Genomic DNA, 20780 nt, shown 5'->3' on the forward strand with positions numbered 1-20780 from the left:
TCTCTAGTGTCTTTGGACAGCTCTTTGGTCTTGGCCATGTTAGTAGTTGGATTCTTACTGATTGTATGGGGTGGACAGGTGTCTTTATGCAGCTAACGACCTCAAACAGGTGCATCTAATTTAGGATAATAAATGGAGTGGAGGTGGACATTTTGAAGGCAGACTAACAGGTCTTTGAGAGTCAGAATTCTAGCGGATAGACAGGTGTTCAAATACTTATTTGCAGCTGTATCATACAAAAAAATAGTTAAAAAATCATACATTGTGATTTCTGGATTTTTCTTTTTTAGATTATGTCTCTCACAGTGGACATGCACCTACGATGACAATTTCAGACCCCTCCATGATTTCTAAGTGGGAGAACTTGCAAAATAGCAGGGTGTTCAAATACTTATTTTCCTCACTGTATATATAACAAAAGTCTATAATATACACTGTTCAAAAAATTAGGGGTAAATTGCAGTATAACATCATGTCAATTAAACTCATGTTTAAGGTTTCAGGATTGTTCTCTAATTTTGCATTTTGCTAGCGTCCTTGTCACTACTGCTAGCATGAAGCAGTACCTGCAGCCCATTCAGGTTGCACAAGTAGGTACATCCATACGTGCCATCGCAAGAAGGTTTGCTGTGTCTCCCAGCCCAGTCTCAAGATCATGGAGGAGATATCAGGAGACAGGCCACGAGGAGAGCAGGACTGTAGAAGGGCATCAACCTAGAAGCAGGACCAGTATCTGCTCCTTTGTGGAAGGAGGAACAGGAGGACCACTGCCAGAGCCCTACATAATAACCTCCAGTGGGCTACTGGTGTGCATGTTTCTGACCAAACTGTCATGTTACAGTTGGCGTAAAATGGTACTCCGTTTCTGCACAATATAAGTCAATACAGACTAAACGGCGTGGAATAACACGCAAAAAGCAAAATATGCGTTGGAATACCACACGAAACAACTTAAGAAATTGGCGTTATTCATACGCCTTTTGATGATTTTAGGCTGTATTCTTTGATAATACTATTGGGGTAGTAAAGTTGTGAATTTTAAAATTCTACATATACTTCATATATCTATTTGTTCAGGACATAATTTATTTATAGTTTAACTGATTTCAAGGTTTGTCCTGCTCTATGATTTATTTATAAAAAGACTTCTTTTTAGTGCGTAATAACTGGTAATTAATGCTCAGTCTAACAAGAATGAGTGTCCTAAACAAAAACTATTTCACTGCCCAGGAATCACCCCACAGACCTGTGGTAGACCATTTACTAGCACCACTAAACCACTTAAAGCAGCCAAATCAATGGATAGAGCTCAGATTTGAGATTCCTGCTACATAATCTGGTGACTCACAGCACCTCTTCAGACCGGCATTGATTTTATAGCCTTCCGTATCAGCTGTGTGCTTCATATTATTGGAAACCTAATCTATTGCCTGATGCCCATTTGGCCCATGGCCAATAGCGTGTTTGGGGACATCCAATCACAACAACTTTGGATGACTTGCAGTGAATTCCTGGTGGATGATGCTGACATGTGAAGTGAAAGTGAAGCAAATATATAGATCCTGGTGGAATTTGTCTTTCATGCACTGAGACATGTTTTGGTATACACATGGACAGAATGCATATACCAGCAGCCATGAAAAAAGACATGTGTTTATGCAACATACAGTATATGCGAGCCAGACAGACAATGCCTGCTCCAGACTGTTTGTGGTGCCCTCCTTATGGACAGTGACTCACCAACTCAATCTCTCTCCTCTCACATTTCCCTGTACTCCTTCTCATCTGCCATCCTCAAGCCTGCCAAATAAAGGTGTGACAAAGATGACAAAGGACTCTCCTCAAAACGAGATGCAGCATCAGGCTGAGAATAACACCAGAATTCAATTTCATCCCAAAACAAACATTCTCCAATCTATAGCTCTTTATCGATCTTATCTTTCGGTATTTCACCCATTTTGGAGACTCAAAGCATCAGGCTAGAACTACAAAATGTAAGAAATGTGAGACGTGAGAAGAGTGAGGATGGGTAGTGGGGATATTGGGTGGGAGCAGGGTGAAGAGGTTTGCAGGGATGGAATGGAAGGCAGGTGGGAATAGTGAGGCTGGAGGCCCGGTGATTCACTGTTGCTGATAATACTGCCTAATAAGTGAGACGAGAGAGAGATGAGGCGTTTGAGGGAGGATCAAATGGAAAGGAGTGACAACAAACAAGTGAGAGAAGGTGTGAGAAAGCAATAAATGAGAGGAAGAGCGAGAGATTGCTGTTGAGGCAAATATGCAGGGTCAGCAGATGGCATCTGTGGGCCTGTAATGAAGGTCCTGCACTCAGAGTTGTGGACACACATGCACACACACACAAACATTTAAACGCAAACAATAACAGCTCAAAGTAGCACATTTAACATTTAAACGTAGCTGCAATGATGTAAACCTACGCAGACCTTCCCTGTACTGCAGCACCGACTCTGGTGCACCCACCTCCCCATACCCACATTGGAAGGATTGTGTCCTGGGATCCAGTAGGTTACTGCACCACTCTCCATCATAAAGCAGGATGGTCAAACATACTCACACACACATGCCCAGACTCCACTCATTTATGCTTGCATTAATGTTTGCCTAATTTCAGGTCTTGCCTAAAGCATTTGGCAGAACAGCGTTAGTTCTTTCCAAATAGTTACACTGTAAGTTGTTTAACAGCTCAAATCACCGGTGTAGGAAACATGACTAATCTAGGGCACTAATAAGATGTTAATATGAAAGAAATGTGAGAGCAAAGGGGGAAAAAAAGAGAGAGACAAAGATAGAGCAAGTCACCCTCAAGGACCACATCCTTTCTGCTAAGTTGTGTGGTGTGGCAAGGTGACAGCTCAACCACACCACTCTAGGAAAGCACACAAAACCCACTTTGCAGTCTTTGTTTCGTTTCCATGTATAAAAGCATAGAGGGATTTCAGGAAACCACTAGTACAAAACAGTCCAGCCAGAAAGGATTTCTTCATTGTTACATCATGCAAAGTTTCCGACAAGGACGTTTGTTGCCCAGCGTGAGAACTGATAATGCAACGAGGTGTGACAGTCCAAAGGAACACAAATGAAAAACGACCAGGGGCAAGAGGGCAGACAATGTGGTACCTGGTTATCTGAGGAGCACACTGTGTACAATGGGCATAAACTGAGCACAAAAAAAACTCCACAGGGAGCCTTAGATATTGATGCCTTTGTTTCCCTAAACCGAGGCTCACAACCCCCGTGGGATTGACAAGATAGCGCCAGGCTCATTATGATTAGCATTGTAGCATTTCTCCTCATCATTAGCTTTAGAAAGCTCAAGCCAGTCACTGATGAGTAATAAGTTAAGAGGGCCGGATTTCAAAAGATGGATTGTTGTTTCAAAAGGTAAGGCATTTTGATGTAGACGGTGTTGGTGTTCTGCTATAGGAGCTACAGAAAGTCAAATCACAGTGAATGAATAACTTCTTGCTTTAGCCTCAATTACATCCGAGTGAATCATAACACACACCAGTTAGGGTGCGGTGGTTCGGGAATACAAATGCCATTGTAATAGAGTGCCTTTTTGAAATGAAAATGTAAAATTTCTAATGCATTTCTTATGCCCTGCTTTGTGTCTAAATCAATTAACGTTACACTAGGTTCTAGCAGCCCTGTGTTTTCCCTTGAGGTTGCTGGATGTTCTTAGAACGTTTTTAAACCACATAATCACATAAAACTCAGTTCATTTGCAATGTTACCAACTAAGCCTCTCTAAAGGCTAGGGAAACCCCTGGTAATGTTCCAGATAAGAGCAACTTTCCATCCAAACAAGACAATTATTCAACTACAACATAGTGGAATGTAGATTATTATCTTGTGCAATCAAATTGTGCTGGAAGCTGTCCTCAGAAACGACTTAACAAAAACAGTCTCCTTAGCACAGACTTTCAAAAACACTGATATAATTACTGTACAGGCAAATTTTTGAGAAGCTCCACTTTAATGAGAGTCAGAGCAGATCAACTGTGGAAAATGAAAACGAAACGGACAAGCCGTTGAGTCTAAAGTTACCAGAAAAAGTCCCGTAAAGACCAGGGCCAAGCCACCATCACCTGTGATATCGTTAACTGAACACTGATCATTGGAGGTACTCATTAGTGAACCTAAGCCAAGTACGCACACTTCCAACTTTGCACTGACTGATTTATAAACACATCTTGTTTATTGAGTAATGTGTAAAACAAAATCGATAAAACATATAAACTCTGAGAGCCTACAGAGAAAAACAGTGTTATGCTACAATACACTATTTAAGAGCAAAAACAGCACATCAGCCTGTATAAAATGAGGAGTTGGAGACTGTCCTGTAAGCCTGTGCTATACTGCTAATTATCAAAACATTAGCCAGAAAACATATCAAATTAAAACAATTTAATAAATGGCTTCACTACATTGTGAGAAAAAAACTGTCCCATGATTTCCTGCACTCTCTCTCTCTCTCTCTCTCTCTCTCTCTCTCTCTCACTCTCTCTCTCTCGGTCCTATCTTGAAAAATTAGCTTTGTATTACTGTCCATGGCAAGCACACACAAATGCACGCACCCACACAGGCATGCAAATACAGCCTACAGGGCCGAATATTAACACGGAAACAAAACAAACTCAAGCACCTAGTCTAGTGTGGTTGCTGTGCGTGTCTGGGAATGAGAGGCTATTTTGTAGCAACCAAAACAACTGGGTCATATAAGAACAGCCCCAGTTTTCCAAGTCTGCCTGACTCTATTAACAAAGTCATGGTGATCTGCTGGTTATTGGATTGAAACATAATTCCGCAGTCCGGCTCTCTCTTTCCAAAATCTTCCATCTCCATCCAGATGGCTTGGGGTTTCACTCATGTCAGTGCTTGGCACTACTTGTTTGTTTGGTTTTCTCACTCTAAGGCAGTCTGAGGAAAAAAGTTTTCCAGGCCCTTCTGTGGCGAGAGGGATTGAATTTCAGTGAGGCCGGGGGAACCATTGATTCTCAGTAAAATATAACCCATTCAAAAAAGCAGCAGGGACAGTTATACATGTATGTTGATTCAATCATTGAGAAACGACAGTGAAATTCTAAACAGCCAGCCTGGAATTACTCCAGTCCAGCCAATGGAAAGTCAATTGAATATTGAGACAAATATTCAAAAAATGCAACTCCAGTCATCACAAGTGTGTTATTATGTCGTGTTCTCTGCGAACATCACCCTGGAATCAGTCCAAGAGCAAACTTTGATGACACAAACAAAGCCTTCCTCATTCCCACATTTAAAACAATCTGTATACATCTAAAAGTCACACACTGTTTTCATGTAACAAAGTGCAGTGGCTCGTCACTCACTATGTTTGTTGTTGTTTTCAGGGCCTGGCGCGGATCTGACAGGTTCCTGGGGATGTCCATGCTTAGGGGTCCGGCCCCTTGGCAGCCCTGATGAGGACAGCTTCCCAAGCCTGGGGCCACTTGGGCTCTCCATGCCTGCAATGGTAGTTGAGGGGTTACAAACACACCGGAGAGACAGACAGCCGGAGGCAATATTGGGCTGCTTTCTGACGCTCATTAATCCCGTTCCATTGCTTGTCAAAACATTATTAGCGATGTCCACCGCATCAATAGCTTGTGATGATGCTGTCTCCTTGTTCTACAATGCACTTTCTTCATGTCGGACATCGGTGCTATTGGACTGAAGGTTATCGGAGTGGAGGCACACACATCATCTGCGGAGGTAATGAGGGTGCGACCTTCTATGTTTCATTTCAAAATCAATATTCTCACTTACACACTAACCCCATGCTCTGCCCATTAGACAAAAAGGTGAGTCAAAGAGAGAGGGATGGCTTCAAAGCTCTTTCCTGAACAACCCTGCCTTCTTTCTTTATCAACAAAAACAAGTGATACATCTCTTGATCAGGTCACGTGGTCAGCAGCAAAGTTTTTTTTGCTTTAGGCTAATCTTCATTTGTTGACTGGTAGATAAATTAGACTGGATAGCCCTCCAATCCATTATAAATGTCCAGCCACCATCATCCATAGTAAGCCTATATGTCAGTTTTGGGCACTGTGTGCTGAACCCTCAGTCCCCATCAGCATGGGACAGTCTAATGGATGAAGGCTGACAATCACTAATTATGCTAAGTGGGACTGATTATCATCCAACATGCTTTCTTTTAGCGCACATTCACGTCACTCTCCTAATGAATTACAGCAGCACACAAAAGGGGTCACTCAGCTGGGGGTCACTCAGTGTCTGTTTACACGCCATGCTACTTGCTGTGCATTGAGCGATGACGGCTCATCCCTCACAGTGATAATACGCTCCCAGTTTAGTGTTATAAGTTGTTAATAAATGCGACTTTAAAAGGCACTGTGAGCTCGCTGCACCATGCAAGCTGCAGAAATGTTGCACACACTGACACCAGACACCTTCCTGTTCCTGTATGATGTGTCAGAGAGTGAAGAGATCTACAGAGTAGCATTTAACTACTTAAAAATGAACAGATGTGGCGGTGAGAGAGATAAAGACACAGCAGGATAGACTGAATTATCACCAGTTGAAAAATTGTAAAATCACTGCAAAGAAATTTTAGGCTCGTAATATTGAATTGTGAATTTCAATAGTGACCTGGATACTTTTTGTGTACTGTGCATTCTTATATCCTGTTATAAATTGGGCACTCCTACAATGCTCTTCAGGATATAACACTTTTTAGTTATACTCTGGCATTTGTACAACATCCCTCAATTTAAAAAATAAAAATAAAAACACTGCAGCTGGTGTTTTCATAAAAGATTAATTCTACACATAAAGGACAACCCTACATTACCATACATTTGGCTAGACACAACAAAACCTGGTGACACCCACTCACATCTCCTCACACAATCTGCTGACAACCCAACCTGGAAATAAGTATTTTAGCTCCGCACGTGGCACACTGCCATGCTGTGTGTGTATGTGCCTCTGTCAACTACAACAAGGTTACAGAGCTGCCTATTTATGTTGTTTGGGGGGGGAGAGTGTTACACTTTCTTCCTTCTGATCGGCCACACCTACCTGAACTGTCGGGCAGTCACCCAGCGCTAGGGGCCGGGTGGCCCCGGGTCACCCACGTGAGGGAGGAGGGGGTCAGGAGACAGGCACCAAAGTGGGCGTTTTTCCTCCAATGTTATGTTACATGGCAATCACACCTGCTGTGCGTCAAGGACCGGTCAGACTGGGGTTGGGGGGCCTGAAAGGAAGCGGACAGTCGTCACCGTCGTCCTGTGCCCCCACTCTGCAGACGACGACGTGGTGGAAGAAGAAGAAGAAAAAAAAAGAGCAAGGCAGGAGAAGAGAAATTACAATTTCGTCTGAACGTGAAAAGAAATCCTGGATACTTTCACCTTATTCCCAGTTTCCAATAGCCTTGCCCCCTTCCTTTCCTGCATTAATATGTATACCACGAGGCACTTCTTCAACCTCTTGTCTTCTCGTTAAACACTCCATAAATATTAAAAATAGCCAGGAAAAGATAGGTAGGTCCCCGACTCCTTGAGGAAAAATATTAGAATACGGGATGGTTTATATAGGCAGTGAAGCAAAATGGCGACTTTATTACGAAGGAGGAGTAAAAAAAAATCCTTGCGCTGGCTGGAGCTAAAGGGAGGCACAAAAATATGTTTAGTGCAGTAATTTCGACGGCTGCGAGACAGTTGGGTAGAGTAAAAGAAAACGAAGCGAAGGAAAATCAGCAGAAACGCCAAATCTCGGTCGGGTTTGGTACACTCCTCGGTTCCTTACCTCGGGATTATTTCGGTTTTTTATACGGATATTATCTCGGCGGCCGTGTACAGTATTACAGTAATGTGTGTTGGGTCATGCGCGTATCCACTCCACCTTTGACAGTTGCAACTACAGTCTTGAAGCAACTTGCAAACTCTCGCGTTATTATTATCTATATCGAGCAGATTAATATTTTGGGGCTGCTGTCTAATAAACTCGCTGCGATACCGGCTCGTGCTGCTCCTCCGACGTAACGGCGCTCGTCCCTGACGAAAAAGGGTCAGGGCTTAAATTCCTTAAATCAACATTCGCTAAGTATTTTAATCTAGTTGCCGCTAAATGTTCTCCCCCGTTCGTGGTCCAGCTTCACCAAATCAGACAGGGAAAACGAGTATTGCCCCGTAGTCTGTGGCAGGCTAATCTTTGTCATTGCCTTAGTGTAGGCCAGTGCTTTAGTCAGTCACTGCAAGTAGCCCTCTCCAAAAAAAACACTGGAATAACAAATATGCCCCAAATGTGCTAAACCTGCTGAGTTTAAAGCGAACAGCTCCACACAACAGCTGTTTTTGGACAAAGTTATAAACCAGGCTTTTATAAGAATATAAACTGCAATATCAAAATTCAAGGTCAATATTAAGGTATTAAAACTATTGATGTCAATAGCAGCTCAACAATACACGGGCATACAGTCAATATAACATTGGATTTTTAATAGCTGTAGCATCATGTTGACTACAGGCTATGTGTTCACTCCTTGCATTTCCCCCCCCCCCATTTAAGTCAGCTAATAATAAATGTTGAACATATGGGGTGAAGCCACATCTTCCTCGTATCACAGCCCACCAAAGTGAATCGTTCATGGCATCACTGCCACCTCACTTGGTTTCAGTAAAACAACAGAGGGTCTCTCTTAGTCTTTGATTGGTGCCAGGCACCATGACCTAATATTTCCCATTAGTGGAAATCATCTGAATCCATGATGTAATGTAGGCTATGTCTAAAAAAATGTTTGCAGCATTGCCAGTGGAGGGCAGAAGAGCCTCATTTTTGTACCATGTGGTTTTATTCTATTGAATCGACCCATGGCACAGCACCACATGTGTTTAAATAACATGAAATATATTGTGTATTTCAATATCACTTTTTTCACACATTGTAACACTAAGAGCTATGCCTGATAAGAGTGTACCATGTTTCTCCATATTGATCTGCACAAAATAGTAACAGACAAGTCAGAAAGAACAAAGCATTAATTAATTGAATGACTTGAAGGCAGTACTAACATCTTAAGTGGGCTACCATGTTATTACAGACTGCTGTGCTCTGTCTTAGTTTACTGTCTACGAAAAGTATACGGTGCCACTTATTCATATTTAATAACACAGTCTAAGTTAATGTTTAATTTTATTATTGAAACTGACAAAAGATTTCCAGATTTCGAAGAAGTCCAGTCAAGGTGTGTCTGCATTAATCCTTCACTAGGGGGCAGTGTTGTCCTGTGATTTATTAGCGTGCTCCTATGGAAAAATGGTCCCCCTGTAGCAGCTTTGTTGCTTTTAAAAGTGTAGTTGATATTCATGGCAATGCCATGTGTGTTGGGACTACTTTGACCACTGGACTGGAGGGGATGAACAGCTGGTTCGTGAAACACTGAGCCTAAGGGGTGTTTCACTCTGGACTGAGTGACAACTGCCACTGCTCTCCTGCACAGTGTGTCCCCACTGATAAAGTTAAATCTTCCTCCTGCTGTCTTTAATGGCTGCTGATGAAGAGTTCACGTGGGGCCTTGTGTGACCTGCGATTAGTCCTTATACCGTGGCAGTGATTTATGTTCCTACTCCTCCTCTGCTGAGCGAGCAAAAGGCTATTTAATGGTTTTCAGAACTGGCCAGGTGGAGTGGTTGGTGCTCTAAAAGGCTCTTGAAGAGTCCATCCAGCAGTTTATTGTTTAATTTATCTTTTTTGACCTTTACAGTGAAAGTTGAGTGAGCACACATGCACTTTTTCTTCCATACTAACTTGCTTTGTAGTGGTATACAGAATATTAACGCTTGGGCGCTGGCCAAAAACATTACTGTCTTCAGCTGTTTACGCCACTGTACAACTTCACAGCTGCTTAAGGGCCCCTCAACAGTAGCTGATGAGAGAGGACAGAGTGTTTCTCGTTCTATTTTAGTGCTGTCAAAGGACTGAGATCCAGCTGATCAAAGCCACAAGCAGATAACGATAAACATGCAGAATGGAGAGTCTCAGCATTTGGGTGTTTTAGAATATAATGATGAAAGACAGGCTTTCAAAAAGAAAAGACACTTAATAATAAACAGTAACCAATTAACTGCACCATCCAACCATCTGCTCCACGGGTTTATTCAGGGCTGAGATGGTCACTGTTCACTGAATCTGTTTATCATACATGTGCCTTATTATCAACTGGTGGGATGCTTCATGTCTCTCAGTAATTGGATCCCAGTGTGTGTGTGTGAGAGCAAGAGACAGAGACAAGGTGTGTGTGCCTCTTTCGTCAGGAAGCCCGGTTTTGCATTTACAGAGTTATGAGTCGTGACTCAGAGAGCATGGTGCAACTATGAGACAAAGTATACTTTGTACCATATACAACGTGCAATCCTTGTTATTCAGATTTTTATATTCAGCTTCCGATTCGCTGTACTTTCTCTTAAGGTCATTGATGAATAAATGAAGGAAATAATGAATTCATAGAAGAAATGAAGAAGAATGGGAGAAAAGAGCAATCAAACAGCAGAGGGAAGGTTGTAAAGAAGGAAAAAAGAAAGTGAAACAAGTATCCAGAAGAGTTGTGCAGCATTTCTTTGTTATGGCCAGAATAGGATATCTGGGGATGCGTGGGATTTGAGGAGATTTATCACTTTTGCACCACATAAATAAAAGCAGTTAGGTTTCTGTGTATGCATTTGAGTGTAAAAAAGATTTTGTAGTGTTTCTATATGCTCAATAAATATATTGTGGTTGAATTTTTTTTCTTAATGTGTGGATTGTGGTTTTCAGCTATTCCACTTCCACTAAATGTGTCCGAAGAAAAATAATTTAATGATATTGTGCCCAAGAGGTTATGGAAGTCTGCATTAGCCCAAATTCAACCCATGGCACGGGCTAATACGGTTAAAGTTATATATAGGTAACATTATTCAAAAGTCTTTTTTCAGTACACACATTTTATTTTGCATTGTCTCATTGTTAAATTGCTGCAACTATAGAAGGAACCATGTTAAATTAATTTAAAATTTGTTCAATGCTTGATTTATTTTACAACCAACCAACCAACCAAAACTAACAAACTATTGTTTCCCACAGAGGCTATTTTCGTAGGGACACTCTATCACTTCCCTCTCATATTCAATCAGCTTGATGATGGGAGCACTGCTAGCCAAAAAATAGATTCTCAAAGACTGGAAGACAGCAATCATGTTTTTTCCAAAAGTTGTCACAAGAACAGATTTCTGGCATACATTTGGACAAACTTTGTTTTAAAAACATATAATCTAACCTCTTACAGGATAAATGTGGGTTAACTTTTGTAACTTGAGTTTTTTTTTCTTCCGGTGCCTTTTTTGTTGTTGTGTTTTTTGATGCTAATTTCATCAAATGTGTTTCAGTGTCTGAGTGGGCTGACTATATACAGAATAAAACAATTTTAAAAAAGCATGATAGTAATTCAGTGTGCACATCAGGACCAACAATCTCAATTACTTTATTCTAAAAAGACAGCTTTCATCACATTCCATCCCATATGACTTTATATCTGTAAAGCAGAAAAGTGTTTCATTTCCCTGTTTTTTTTGCATTTCAAACAGTTCATCAGTCATCTGACAAAGTAAACCAAAAGTGTTAATATTTACATAGTACATATCTATATAGTACATCAGGTAATCCAAAAATAATACAGTGTGTTTTGTCCTCCCTTTTAACAGTCTTATATTACCCAAAAACTCCTTGTCGAAGGACAGATGGAGGGATAATGGGATGGGATGTTTTTGTTTGTTGAGAATTTATTTTATTTTAACGTATATATTTATGTGACTTAAACATCATCATCATATATGGCGGTCTGCTGCTGTCTAGAGTGAGATGAAAGGTGCTCGCTTCAGTCGCGCTGGGAATGCATCTGGGTAGCTGTCATTGCATCTTGATTTCTGAGCATTTGAAATCACACTGTCGCACCAGGGACAGAAAATACAACAGAGACATGTCCTTTTTCTTAGTATTTGTGTGTGACACAAAGGGTAGAAGCTATGAGACTGGCAAATGCTGCCACTGTAACAGGCAAAATGTATATTTCCCTCAGCAGACACTCACTCTTGCATTTCAACTCATTAAAAATAATTCTTAATATGCATCCCATACAGTGCTACACCTCTCCACCATTTATCATTTAAATTATTGCTTTATAAAAAGCATAGACAGTCATTGATCACATTAACTCTGTTTCCTCAGGTTGCACACCATTAATAAAAGACCTTGGTACTGTTACAGTATACACAGATTCATGGTGTACGTTATTCTACAATGCTCATACTGTATATATTTCTAATTTCTCACTGACATACTGCAAATCAGTCACAATACAAAAAGACTGATTTTTGGAATGACATTCGGCTTAATGTGTTATTGTTGATCCTCCAAACCTACACTACCAAAATTCATGTCCTGAGACGGAAATTCAGTGAAAATTGTGGGTGAGGATTTGATTAGGATTGTATTGACATTAGTCTAATGCATTAAGACCAGCTCAAATTCCTTATGAGCAGGCTCGGTGTTGTAACTTCAAAGGGAGATGGAGATCAACAGGAGGTTTCCTTCGCTTTAGATCCTGTGGCAGAACTGTGGCGCTGCATGTAAATTTATGTTTACACCACAATATTAACCATCCTCTACATGTTTTCAGCATCACCGGGTTCGAAGGTTAAGGGGATTAAAAACCATAACAAAGAGTCATTCATGTAATGACCTTAACCAGAAAAGAGAGGGAAAACTGTGAATCCTGTTTGTGCACATGTAAAGCATGTGTCAAAAATAAACCCGAGTGTGTTTTTTCACCAAGGTTCTGGCCAAATTGCCCGTAAGATGGATCCAAATGAGAAAGGAAACCAAAAAGGAGATTTTCTGTAATCAAGCATATACCAGTGACAGGCCTACATCATGACTTGCGTGAATCTTACATCTTATCACTATGTTACAGTGGGTACCCCTGCCTTGAGCGGGGCTTTGTCTCTGTCTGTAAACCAGATTGGCCGTGTTGAATGAGAATCCTCCAGACTGGTTGGCATGTGGTCTATAGGCCTGTCCTCTCCCCCTTTCACTCATTGATTCTCCGCTCACATATCTGAAGACAGCAGCTCCTCCATGGCTCCTAGAGATGCATTGTGACAGAGGATGAGGGGAAAGGGCTGCCAAATGGATCCAGGGATGAGCTAAGAGAAGTTTCCAAAGGAGGCTGCAAAGAGAGGGGAGAGAAGGGAGTGGGGGATACATAATTAGGACTCACGTGGATAGAAAAAGCAGAAGTTAAAGTGCAGAAGTAGTATGCTCTCACATCAGGTCCTATTGTAAGTCTGTCCCTGTTAATGCACCATGAAGTTGTTTGCCCTGTGTGCTAAGGCTCTCACGCTTTGAAAAAACAGTCTCATCACAGAGCCTTTTCAAAGCACAAGTATGGGGCTCATAACCCTCCTGAATCTGTATGTGATACGTTACTCCCCCAGACTCCACTGAATTATCAAGTAACCAGCGCGGCTGGCCTTGTTTCACGTAACACACTGCACTCAATCACAGAGCAACAACCTCTATAACGACCAATAATTTAGCATGAAACACTGGCTGACTGAATAAGTAAGAGAATAATGATAGTGGGTGAAGATTGCTGTAATGGGGCATGGTAGAGAGAAAGACACTAAAATAATGACATACAAACTGTTATTAATAAAGCCAATAAAGGAAAAAACTCAAAAGATCTCCAAAATAAGAATGTTGTTTGCAGAGATTTAATGTATAAAAAGTCTAAGGTTACAAAACAGGTGTACAGCTAGATATAAATTATATACAAATCCTAGTGTACATAATTCTACTATTTCTACTGTGCCGTTTCGACATACACTGTGGTTAATGCAGGGATATAATACAGCTTTACAAACAAAGGGCAGAAATGATGACATTAAGCTAATCAGCATGTACGAATAAGCTTTTTTTCTCAATGTCATTATCTCTCTTTCTTTTTCTCAAAACAACAGATGCGACCAGGTGGTTTCCCTGACAACTAGCCAGTTCATTCCATCCTGAAATGACACCAAGTGTCAGTGGGAAGGCAGACTTTTCTCTCCCAGACTGCTGGCATTTCAGCTCTAAGCCCTGCTCTCCTGATAGCCGAGGAAGATGCGCCACCTGTCTCTAGACACAGACAGATGTAACACGGCACTGGAGTGAACCTGAACCAGGAAACGACGGAGAGAGACAGAAGGATGGAGAGGCACTGATATGACTAGAGGCTTGTACAGACAGAGAGAAAAGCACTTCTCTCATAGAAATCCTTTTAAATGAGCTCCCAATGGAGTCATCAGAGCCTAGGTGCAGCAGAGAAGGAGGAGAGGCGGATAAGAAGAACGGGTTGAACAGCAACCAGGCAAAATCGACATGTTCCTCCCTTTCTCTGTCTGCCACGCTCAGAGTTCCATTCATATTCTAATTCAGAGCTACAGTTCAACTGGCAGACGTCACATGGAGCTCTGAGTAAAGCTCTGCAAGGATGGGCAACATCACAGGTGCGTTTCAAAGGAACAAAGTTAGCAAGACACTCTCCCAAGGCAACCAAGGTGTTGCCAACAACATATCTTATGAGGTGGGGTAGCGGGGTTACTAACATCGTCATCCTGTTGTGTGTAGGCAGATGGCTACACACAAAGGCATAGACTGACTTTGATGAAAGTTTGATGTGTTGAGAAGGAAGGAGAGACTGACAGTTTACCATAAAGACATAGCAACAAGCAGAGGGGGAAAAGAAGAAGGAGGGCAGATCCCCCACTAGGCTGTGATCTGAATCCTCCCTCCCAAAGCTTTCCAGATGTTACAACAAACCCTGCGTTGTTCACACTGCCCTGAGAGAGCTATGGCTCTGGGCTGTGGAAGACAGCCTCTTTACCTTTCACAGGTTGACTGATATAACACAGCCTAGCTTGCTGAAAATACATGAAAAAGTGCAAGTGAAGTATCTAAAAACAACACTCCGTAATCCAACGAATCCAATGAAAGCGTTTTGTACAAGAGGAAACAACAATGAAGGTTGAAGTGGTGGATGCGCTTATGTATGTACATTTGCATTCATGATTGATGCTCTGACTTGAATTTCCACACTGCATGAATCTGTTTTAAGCATTTGTGTATGTTCTAGTACTTAACAATGACCTAAAACTTTATCAACACAAACATTTGTTTTGCATTTCAAATACTCACACACTAAAAAGTTTATAGTTTGTTGGAGTTATAGAAGTACAATGGATTCCAAAAGTATGTTAGTTAAAATGCATCCCAGCACTGATAATGTGTATATCGAATTTTTTTAAACCAGTATTTAGCGTATATTTAGCATATTTAGCCATGTTTTATTGTTAGCCAAATTTTATGGTCGCTATGCTCAGTGAAGAATGAAAAAGGGAATGAGTGTTTGACATTCAAAATATTTTCAGTGCTGTATGACTTTAGCCTTTTCTTAATCAAATTACTGATTTATTAAAAAGCGTATTAGCCTAAACTTTACTCTTTGATCACCATTTAACCTGACAAACGTATATGAATGTCATGTCCATCTTGTGATGTGTGATGTCACATTATTCTTCAGTTACGGAGGAACTTAATTTCCCCCTATAGCGTCTACAACAAATAACCTGTGATTCATTGAGTTTGTGCTCCATCCACCTATCCATCCATCCGTCGTCAACCACTTATCCTGCGCACAGGGTCGCGGGGGGTTGGAGCCAATCCCAGCTGACATCGGGCAAAAGGCGGGGTACACCCTGGACAGGTCGCCAACCCATCGCAGGTTCACACATAGACAAACAACCAGTCACAGTCACACTCACACTCGCACCTAAGGACAATTTAGGGTCACCAATCAACCTAGTCTGCATGTCTTAGGATGGTGGGAGGAAGCCGGAGCCCCCGGAGAGAACCCACGCAGACACGGGGAGAACATGCAAACTCCACACAGAAAGGACGGGACGACTGTGGTTCTCCCCGGGACCTTCTTGCTGTGAGGCCACAGTGCTATCCTGAGTTTGTGCTCATTTCTTAAAATGTTTGCTGTACTCTATTTATTACTTTGCTGTCTGCTGTCTCCCATTCATCAAACGCGCAAAGCATCTGAAAGTGTCATGCATGCAACACATGCTCTGCAGTGTGTTGTGTAAAACATCAAATAAAATCAGTGGAGTGCCCATTTAATACAAATTCAATTCTGCTGTTAAATCCATTCTCCTGAAATCTCTCCATTTACTAATCAAAACCTCAGGAAAACATGGATATCATCTAAAAATACACTTTTCATGCTGTGAAACAAAATGTGTCTTTCAGTTACCGAAGCTGCAAGTGTTTTAAAAAAATTTTTTTTTCCATGCTTATTGTGTGGAGAACAACATTTTCAGCAATAATTTGCAACCCAAGTAATGTGATTTCATGTAGAGTGTGAAATGCTATTACAGTGTTTTGAGCAAGTGAGCCTGCTCCAGACAGATTAGCGTGCAGCGGAAAGTAGAGCCCCATAGCCAGGGAATGAAAGTGCTATCAGATCAAGCTTTCTTTCACTATCCACATTCCTTCATTAACCTCTTTACCCATCTCATTTCTTTATCTCTGTTATCTGTTAATTTCGTCCCCTGTATTTTTCTCGATCTTTTAACCATCTCACCCCAGTTGCATGCAGCTCGGTGTTCTCTTTTTTCTTTGCTCGCTATTCTTCCTTTTCTTCCCTCTTCGTTTTAAAAAATCTCACCCTTCAGGTGTTTTTGTGCAATTCTATTCTATTATTTGTCCTTTTAATACTGTATCACATATAATATTGTTATTTTGGAGGGACACTGAGAGAGCAATTATTGCTTGTAAATGTTTAGTATAAATTACTGAAGAAAGCATTTTACAAATCTGCTGATGTGAATAATATGAGAGTCGTGTTAAATCGTGTAAATCGCGCTATCATGGCTCAGATTGGAGGCCAACACATCAAATTCTAGCTTATTCGTGTTTTCATCCTCTTTTCAGCAGTTATTATGAGATCAATATTTAATTTTTGGTAAACCCATCAGAGATGAATCGGAACTGACAGGCGCTATAACACAAGGCTTCACTAAATCACGCCAAAATTGCAAATGTATTGGGAAGATCGTTCAGGGAGAGCAGTTGGAAGTGTGTGTTAGGTCGAGTAGAGTACAGCGTGAACCAAAACAGCCTGTGCTCTGCTTCTTAAAGATGAGCATTAGAGCAAATCCTGCAGGTGCACTAGCTTCTGTGCAACATGTCTGGCTCTTTCTTTATCACTTCCACCCTCATCTTTCCATTCCACCATCACCATGCTTCACCACACATATCGCCTACCAAATACCATTTACCAGTCGAAACATCAGCATTTGTTCCCACCTACCCATATGTGTGAGTGTTCAGCCAATTAGCACCAAACAGAAATATGTTTTTGAAATTTTGACCTTATAATAGTTCACAAAGTTCTTACAATTCACAGGAAAAGTCAGGGGATCCCAAAAGTCAGTAGGTTTCATCCTCTGGGGATCATCTGTGTCTTAATATAATTTATGTGGCAATCCATCAAGTACATGTTAGAATATTTCACTGGTTATGTGAAAAGGTGGCCTTACATGGAAAGCCAGAGGTGTCGCAATCTGTTCAGCCCAGCCTCTGCTCTTTAGGTTTTGTTTTTCTTTGTTTCATGTCATTCATTTATTTTTTTCCGAATTTTATTTTCAAACACTCACCTTACCTCTCATTTCAGATACATTACCTCCTGCCCTTGTGTGTTTTCCACCTGTGTGATGTCTGCCTTGCCCTGATAAGTTTCACCTTTCCCTCATTACCATTCCCTAGTGTATTTAGTCTGTGTGTTCCCTTATCTCAGTGCCAAGTTTGTCTTTGTCCATGTGTCAAGCGTTCCAGTCTTTTCCCTATTGCTAGTTCTGCCAGTGAGTGTTTTTGGAAATTTACTTTGTTTTCCTGGCCCTTACCTGTTTATTGAATATTGATTTTTACCTGCTCCCTTTTTGGATTTGTTTGCCTGTTTGGACTGCTTTCTCTGGACATGACCTTAGCCTGCTTCATCATCCCTGTAAGCCTTTTGTTCATTGACTTTTGCTATCAAATTATTATACAGCACTAACTCTGCCTCTAGTCTGCATTTGGGTCCTATTTCTTGTGTCCCTGGTTACTCTGCTGCCTGTCTTCCACATTCAGTGGCAATCAGTTGTCAAGACATTACACTAAAAACAAAAATATCAACCTCATGGTGGCACTAGAGGAAATGTTAGGGATCACCAAAGTGAGTAGGATTCATCTTCTGCGGACCAAGAATGTTTGAACAAAATTTCATGGTAATCCTGTAGTAGCTTAAATAGTTGAGTCTAGTGTGGAACCAACTTTCTGACATTGCCACTGCTGGAGCCACTGCGCTAGTTTGGCTAAAGTCACTTGCATACTATATGAGTTATTGAGATAAATTTGATGCTTGTAGCTGTAACATTATTTTTGGATAAACCTCAATCATTTAAAGGTTCAGTGTATAAGTTCTGGTGGCATCTAAGGGTGAGGGTTATGAATTGCAACCAGTGGCTGCAAATGGTCCCATTTCCCTAGTCGTGAAGTCATTCTTCCGTCTTCAGCATGTGCTCATGTGCTCTTAAGTATGAATGTGGTATTAACATGGACGTTGCTACAAAGATGTGTTGGATTAGCATTATCAGAGCATATAAACAACACGCAGACAACTAATTCATTCTACATGGACAGCAAACTACTGTCATAACCATATTACAAATGACATGTTTGTAAAATATGTAAATGCAATAGTTTATTTTGCACAAATCAAAGTTCTGTAGACTTTTTTATGTCCATTCATGTCATTCTAAGGCAATAAAAACAATGGTTTGTTATGTAAGGTTATCATACACCACTGAAAACATAGTTATTCATATTATATTGTATTTCTGTCAATCGATCTTCCTAAATATTACACACTGACCATTAGGTAGTTTGAAAGTATAGGCTGAGATGCAGAGACGTGACCTTTGCTGTAGTGTTGGTCGTCATGCTGTAGTAGATAATGACAGGAGTGTCATTTTATGGTAAACAGTTTTTTTTAACGTTCCAGTCCACACTCAGGCCATCATCACCTCTGCCCTGACCTACCAATTTATCACCACCTCATTACACTTCTCATTTAATTTTCACCATTGGGAAAAAATACCCAGATACACATTATCACCCCTTTAGACGCTTCCCAACCTGTCGTACCTTTAACACCTCTGAATACCCTCTAACCCTGTGAACCTCAGGTGTTTTATGAGGCCACCAAATTAGCTTGCCCTTATAGCTTAGAGTCAGAGCCTGCTGAACTGGCAAATTACATTTGCATTGCTGAAATTTAATTCTTTATCCTTAGCAGTCAACTGCATTTCATCTAGTCAAGTTAATTCAATGTAATTCAATTGAGCATGCTTGATTGGCATTAAATTGCATAAAAACACAACTTTCACTAAGTGTCTAAGTGAAATGAGCTAATATGATATGAGAGGAAACAATAAATTGGACCAGAAAACCAACTGAGATTGAGTGCCCTGGGGATTCACTGGTTAAAGGTACATGTAACTGTGACATCTGGTCTGGTTGGGGACCTTTGTTGCATATCAACCCCATTTATCCCTTGTTGTGTTTCCTGTTCCTCTCTTGTGAAACTTCACAAGCCAAAGCCAGCTCAAGGTGAGAAATTCACTTCACTTGTTACTCATAGCATTGCTGATCTTCTGTATCACCAGTAGCTGAAAGAAAGGGTTGTTTGACTTGTGATGCTTGCAGTTTGTTATTTTACGAAACAGTTTTTGTTGAAACAATTTTATAATGTGCTATTCAATGGCTTCATATTAAGTGAATTTTTTAAATGTAGTCTTACAGTCAGGAGCCCTTTTTATATGACTCACTTAGTCAGTCTCTTTTATATCACATCTATGTCTTCAGTCTCTTGCTGTGGGGCTGTGGAGCACTCACGTAATCTGTGGCTCCATACGTGGATGTGCCGTGTCTACAAAAACACCTTCAGGTCCCGAAGGTGGGACATGGTAAGATTAAATTGGGCATCAAACCCAGAATAATTTATATATTTTTTGTGAAGCACTCATCTCAAAGCAGTGTAGCAGTGTAGTGAAAACACGGAAAAACAGTAACTGCATCAGCAGCATGAATGATAAATGAAAGTGAGAGTGTGAGCTTGTCAGATTGCAAAGACCACTTAATTTACTTGTTTGAACGTAAGTGATGATTGTAAGAGCCCTAGCACCATCAGTTCATAATGATCGGTTGATGGTATAAACAACATTGCTCTGCCTGAACTAACAAAATATTCTATTTTCAGTCAGACACACTTCTGTCAAGCGAGACTGAACCATTTATAGCAAATGATTATGCAGTAATATTTGTTATTTGCAGAAAAGGGTCTGATCTTCCAGGTGCTCCATGAACAGTTTGAGTACTGAATTAAAAGGGAGCACATTGGAAATAACTAAAGTAACAAGCATGTTGCAATTCCCCTTAAATGCTTTGAATACAACATCAAGACACATCTATCCAAATATTAAATTTGTCTTTATTATGGTTCAATACCATTGGAGAGTGGAAATATATGTATATTTGAATTTGGTTGACTTTTCTTCCGATCGATTCCCTATTTCCTATTTTGTACTTATCCAGGTACCTAGAGG

The 20780-nt window shown here is 40.8% G+C and overlaps 2 protein-coding genes and 1 long non-coding RNA gene across 7 annotated transcripts in view; 1 reads left to right on the forward strand and 2 right to left on the reverse strand.

Annotated features, from left to right (window-relative positions):
* Positions 1-8157, reverse strand: part of znf512b (zinc finger protein 512B) — a 40870-nt gene extending 32713 nt beyond the window's left edge. For 2 of the 5 annotated variants that reach the window (XM_046055832.1, XM_046055829.1), the window contains exons 1-2: positions 7081-8157; positions 5370-5504 (exon numbers count right to left, since the gene is read on the reverse strand). In XM_046055832.1, the coding sequence (XP_045911788.1) occupies positions 5370-5502 (133 nt within the window). In that variant the 5' untranslated portion in view covers positions 5503-5504; positions 7081-8157. The remainder of the gene's footprint in view (positions 1-5369; positions 5505-7080) is intronic. The other 3 variants (XM_046055830.1, XM_046055827.1, XM_046055828.1) reach the window with 2 other exon arrangements.
* LOC123974865 lies at positions 5277-15828 on the forward strand. The gene is made up of 3 exons (XR_006825955.1): positions 5277-5751; positions 14052-15119; positions 15682-15828. It is a non-coding gene; the product is annotated as an uncharacterized LOC123974865 (long non-coding RNA).
* samd10b (sterile alpha motif domain containing 10b) overlaps positions 12890-20780 on the reverse strand; it is a 51814-nt gene continuing 43923 nt past the window's right edge. Inside the window, exon 5 of the mRNA XM_046055834.1 lies at positions 12890-13258. Within this exon, the coding sequence (XP_045911790.1) occupies positions 13236-13258 (23 nt within the window). The 3' untranslated portion in view covers positions 12890-13235. The remainder of the gene's footprint in view (positions 13259-20780) is intronic.

The sequence above is a fragment of the Micropterus dolomieu genome, linkage group LG08, assembly GCF_021292245.1.
Source record: "Micropterus dolomieu isolate WLL.071019.BEF.003 ecotype Adirondacks linkage group LG08, ASM2129224v1, whole genome shotgun sequence".
Taxonomy (NCBI): domain Eukaryota; kingdom Metazoa; phylum Chordata; class Actinopteri; order Centrarchiformes; family Centrarchidae; genus Micropterus; species Micropterus dolomieu.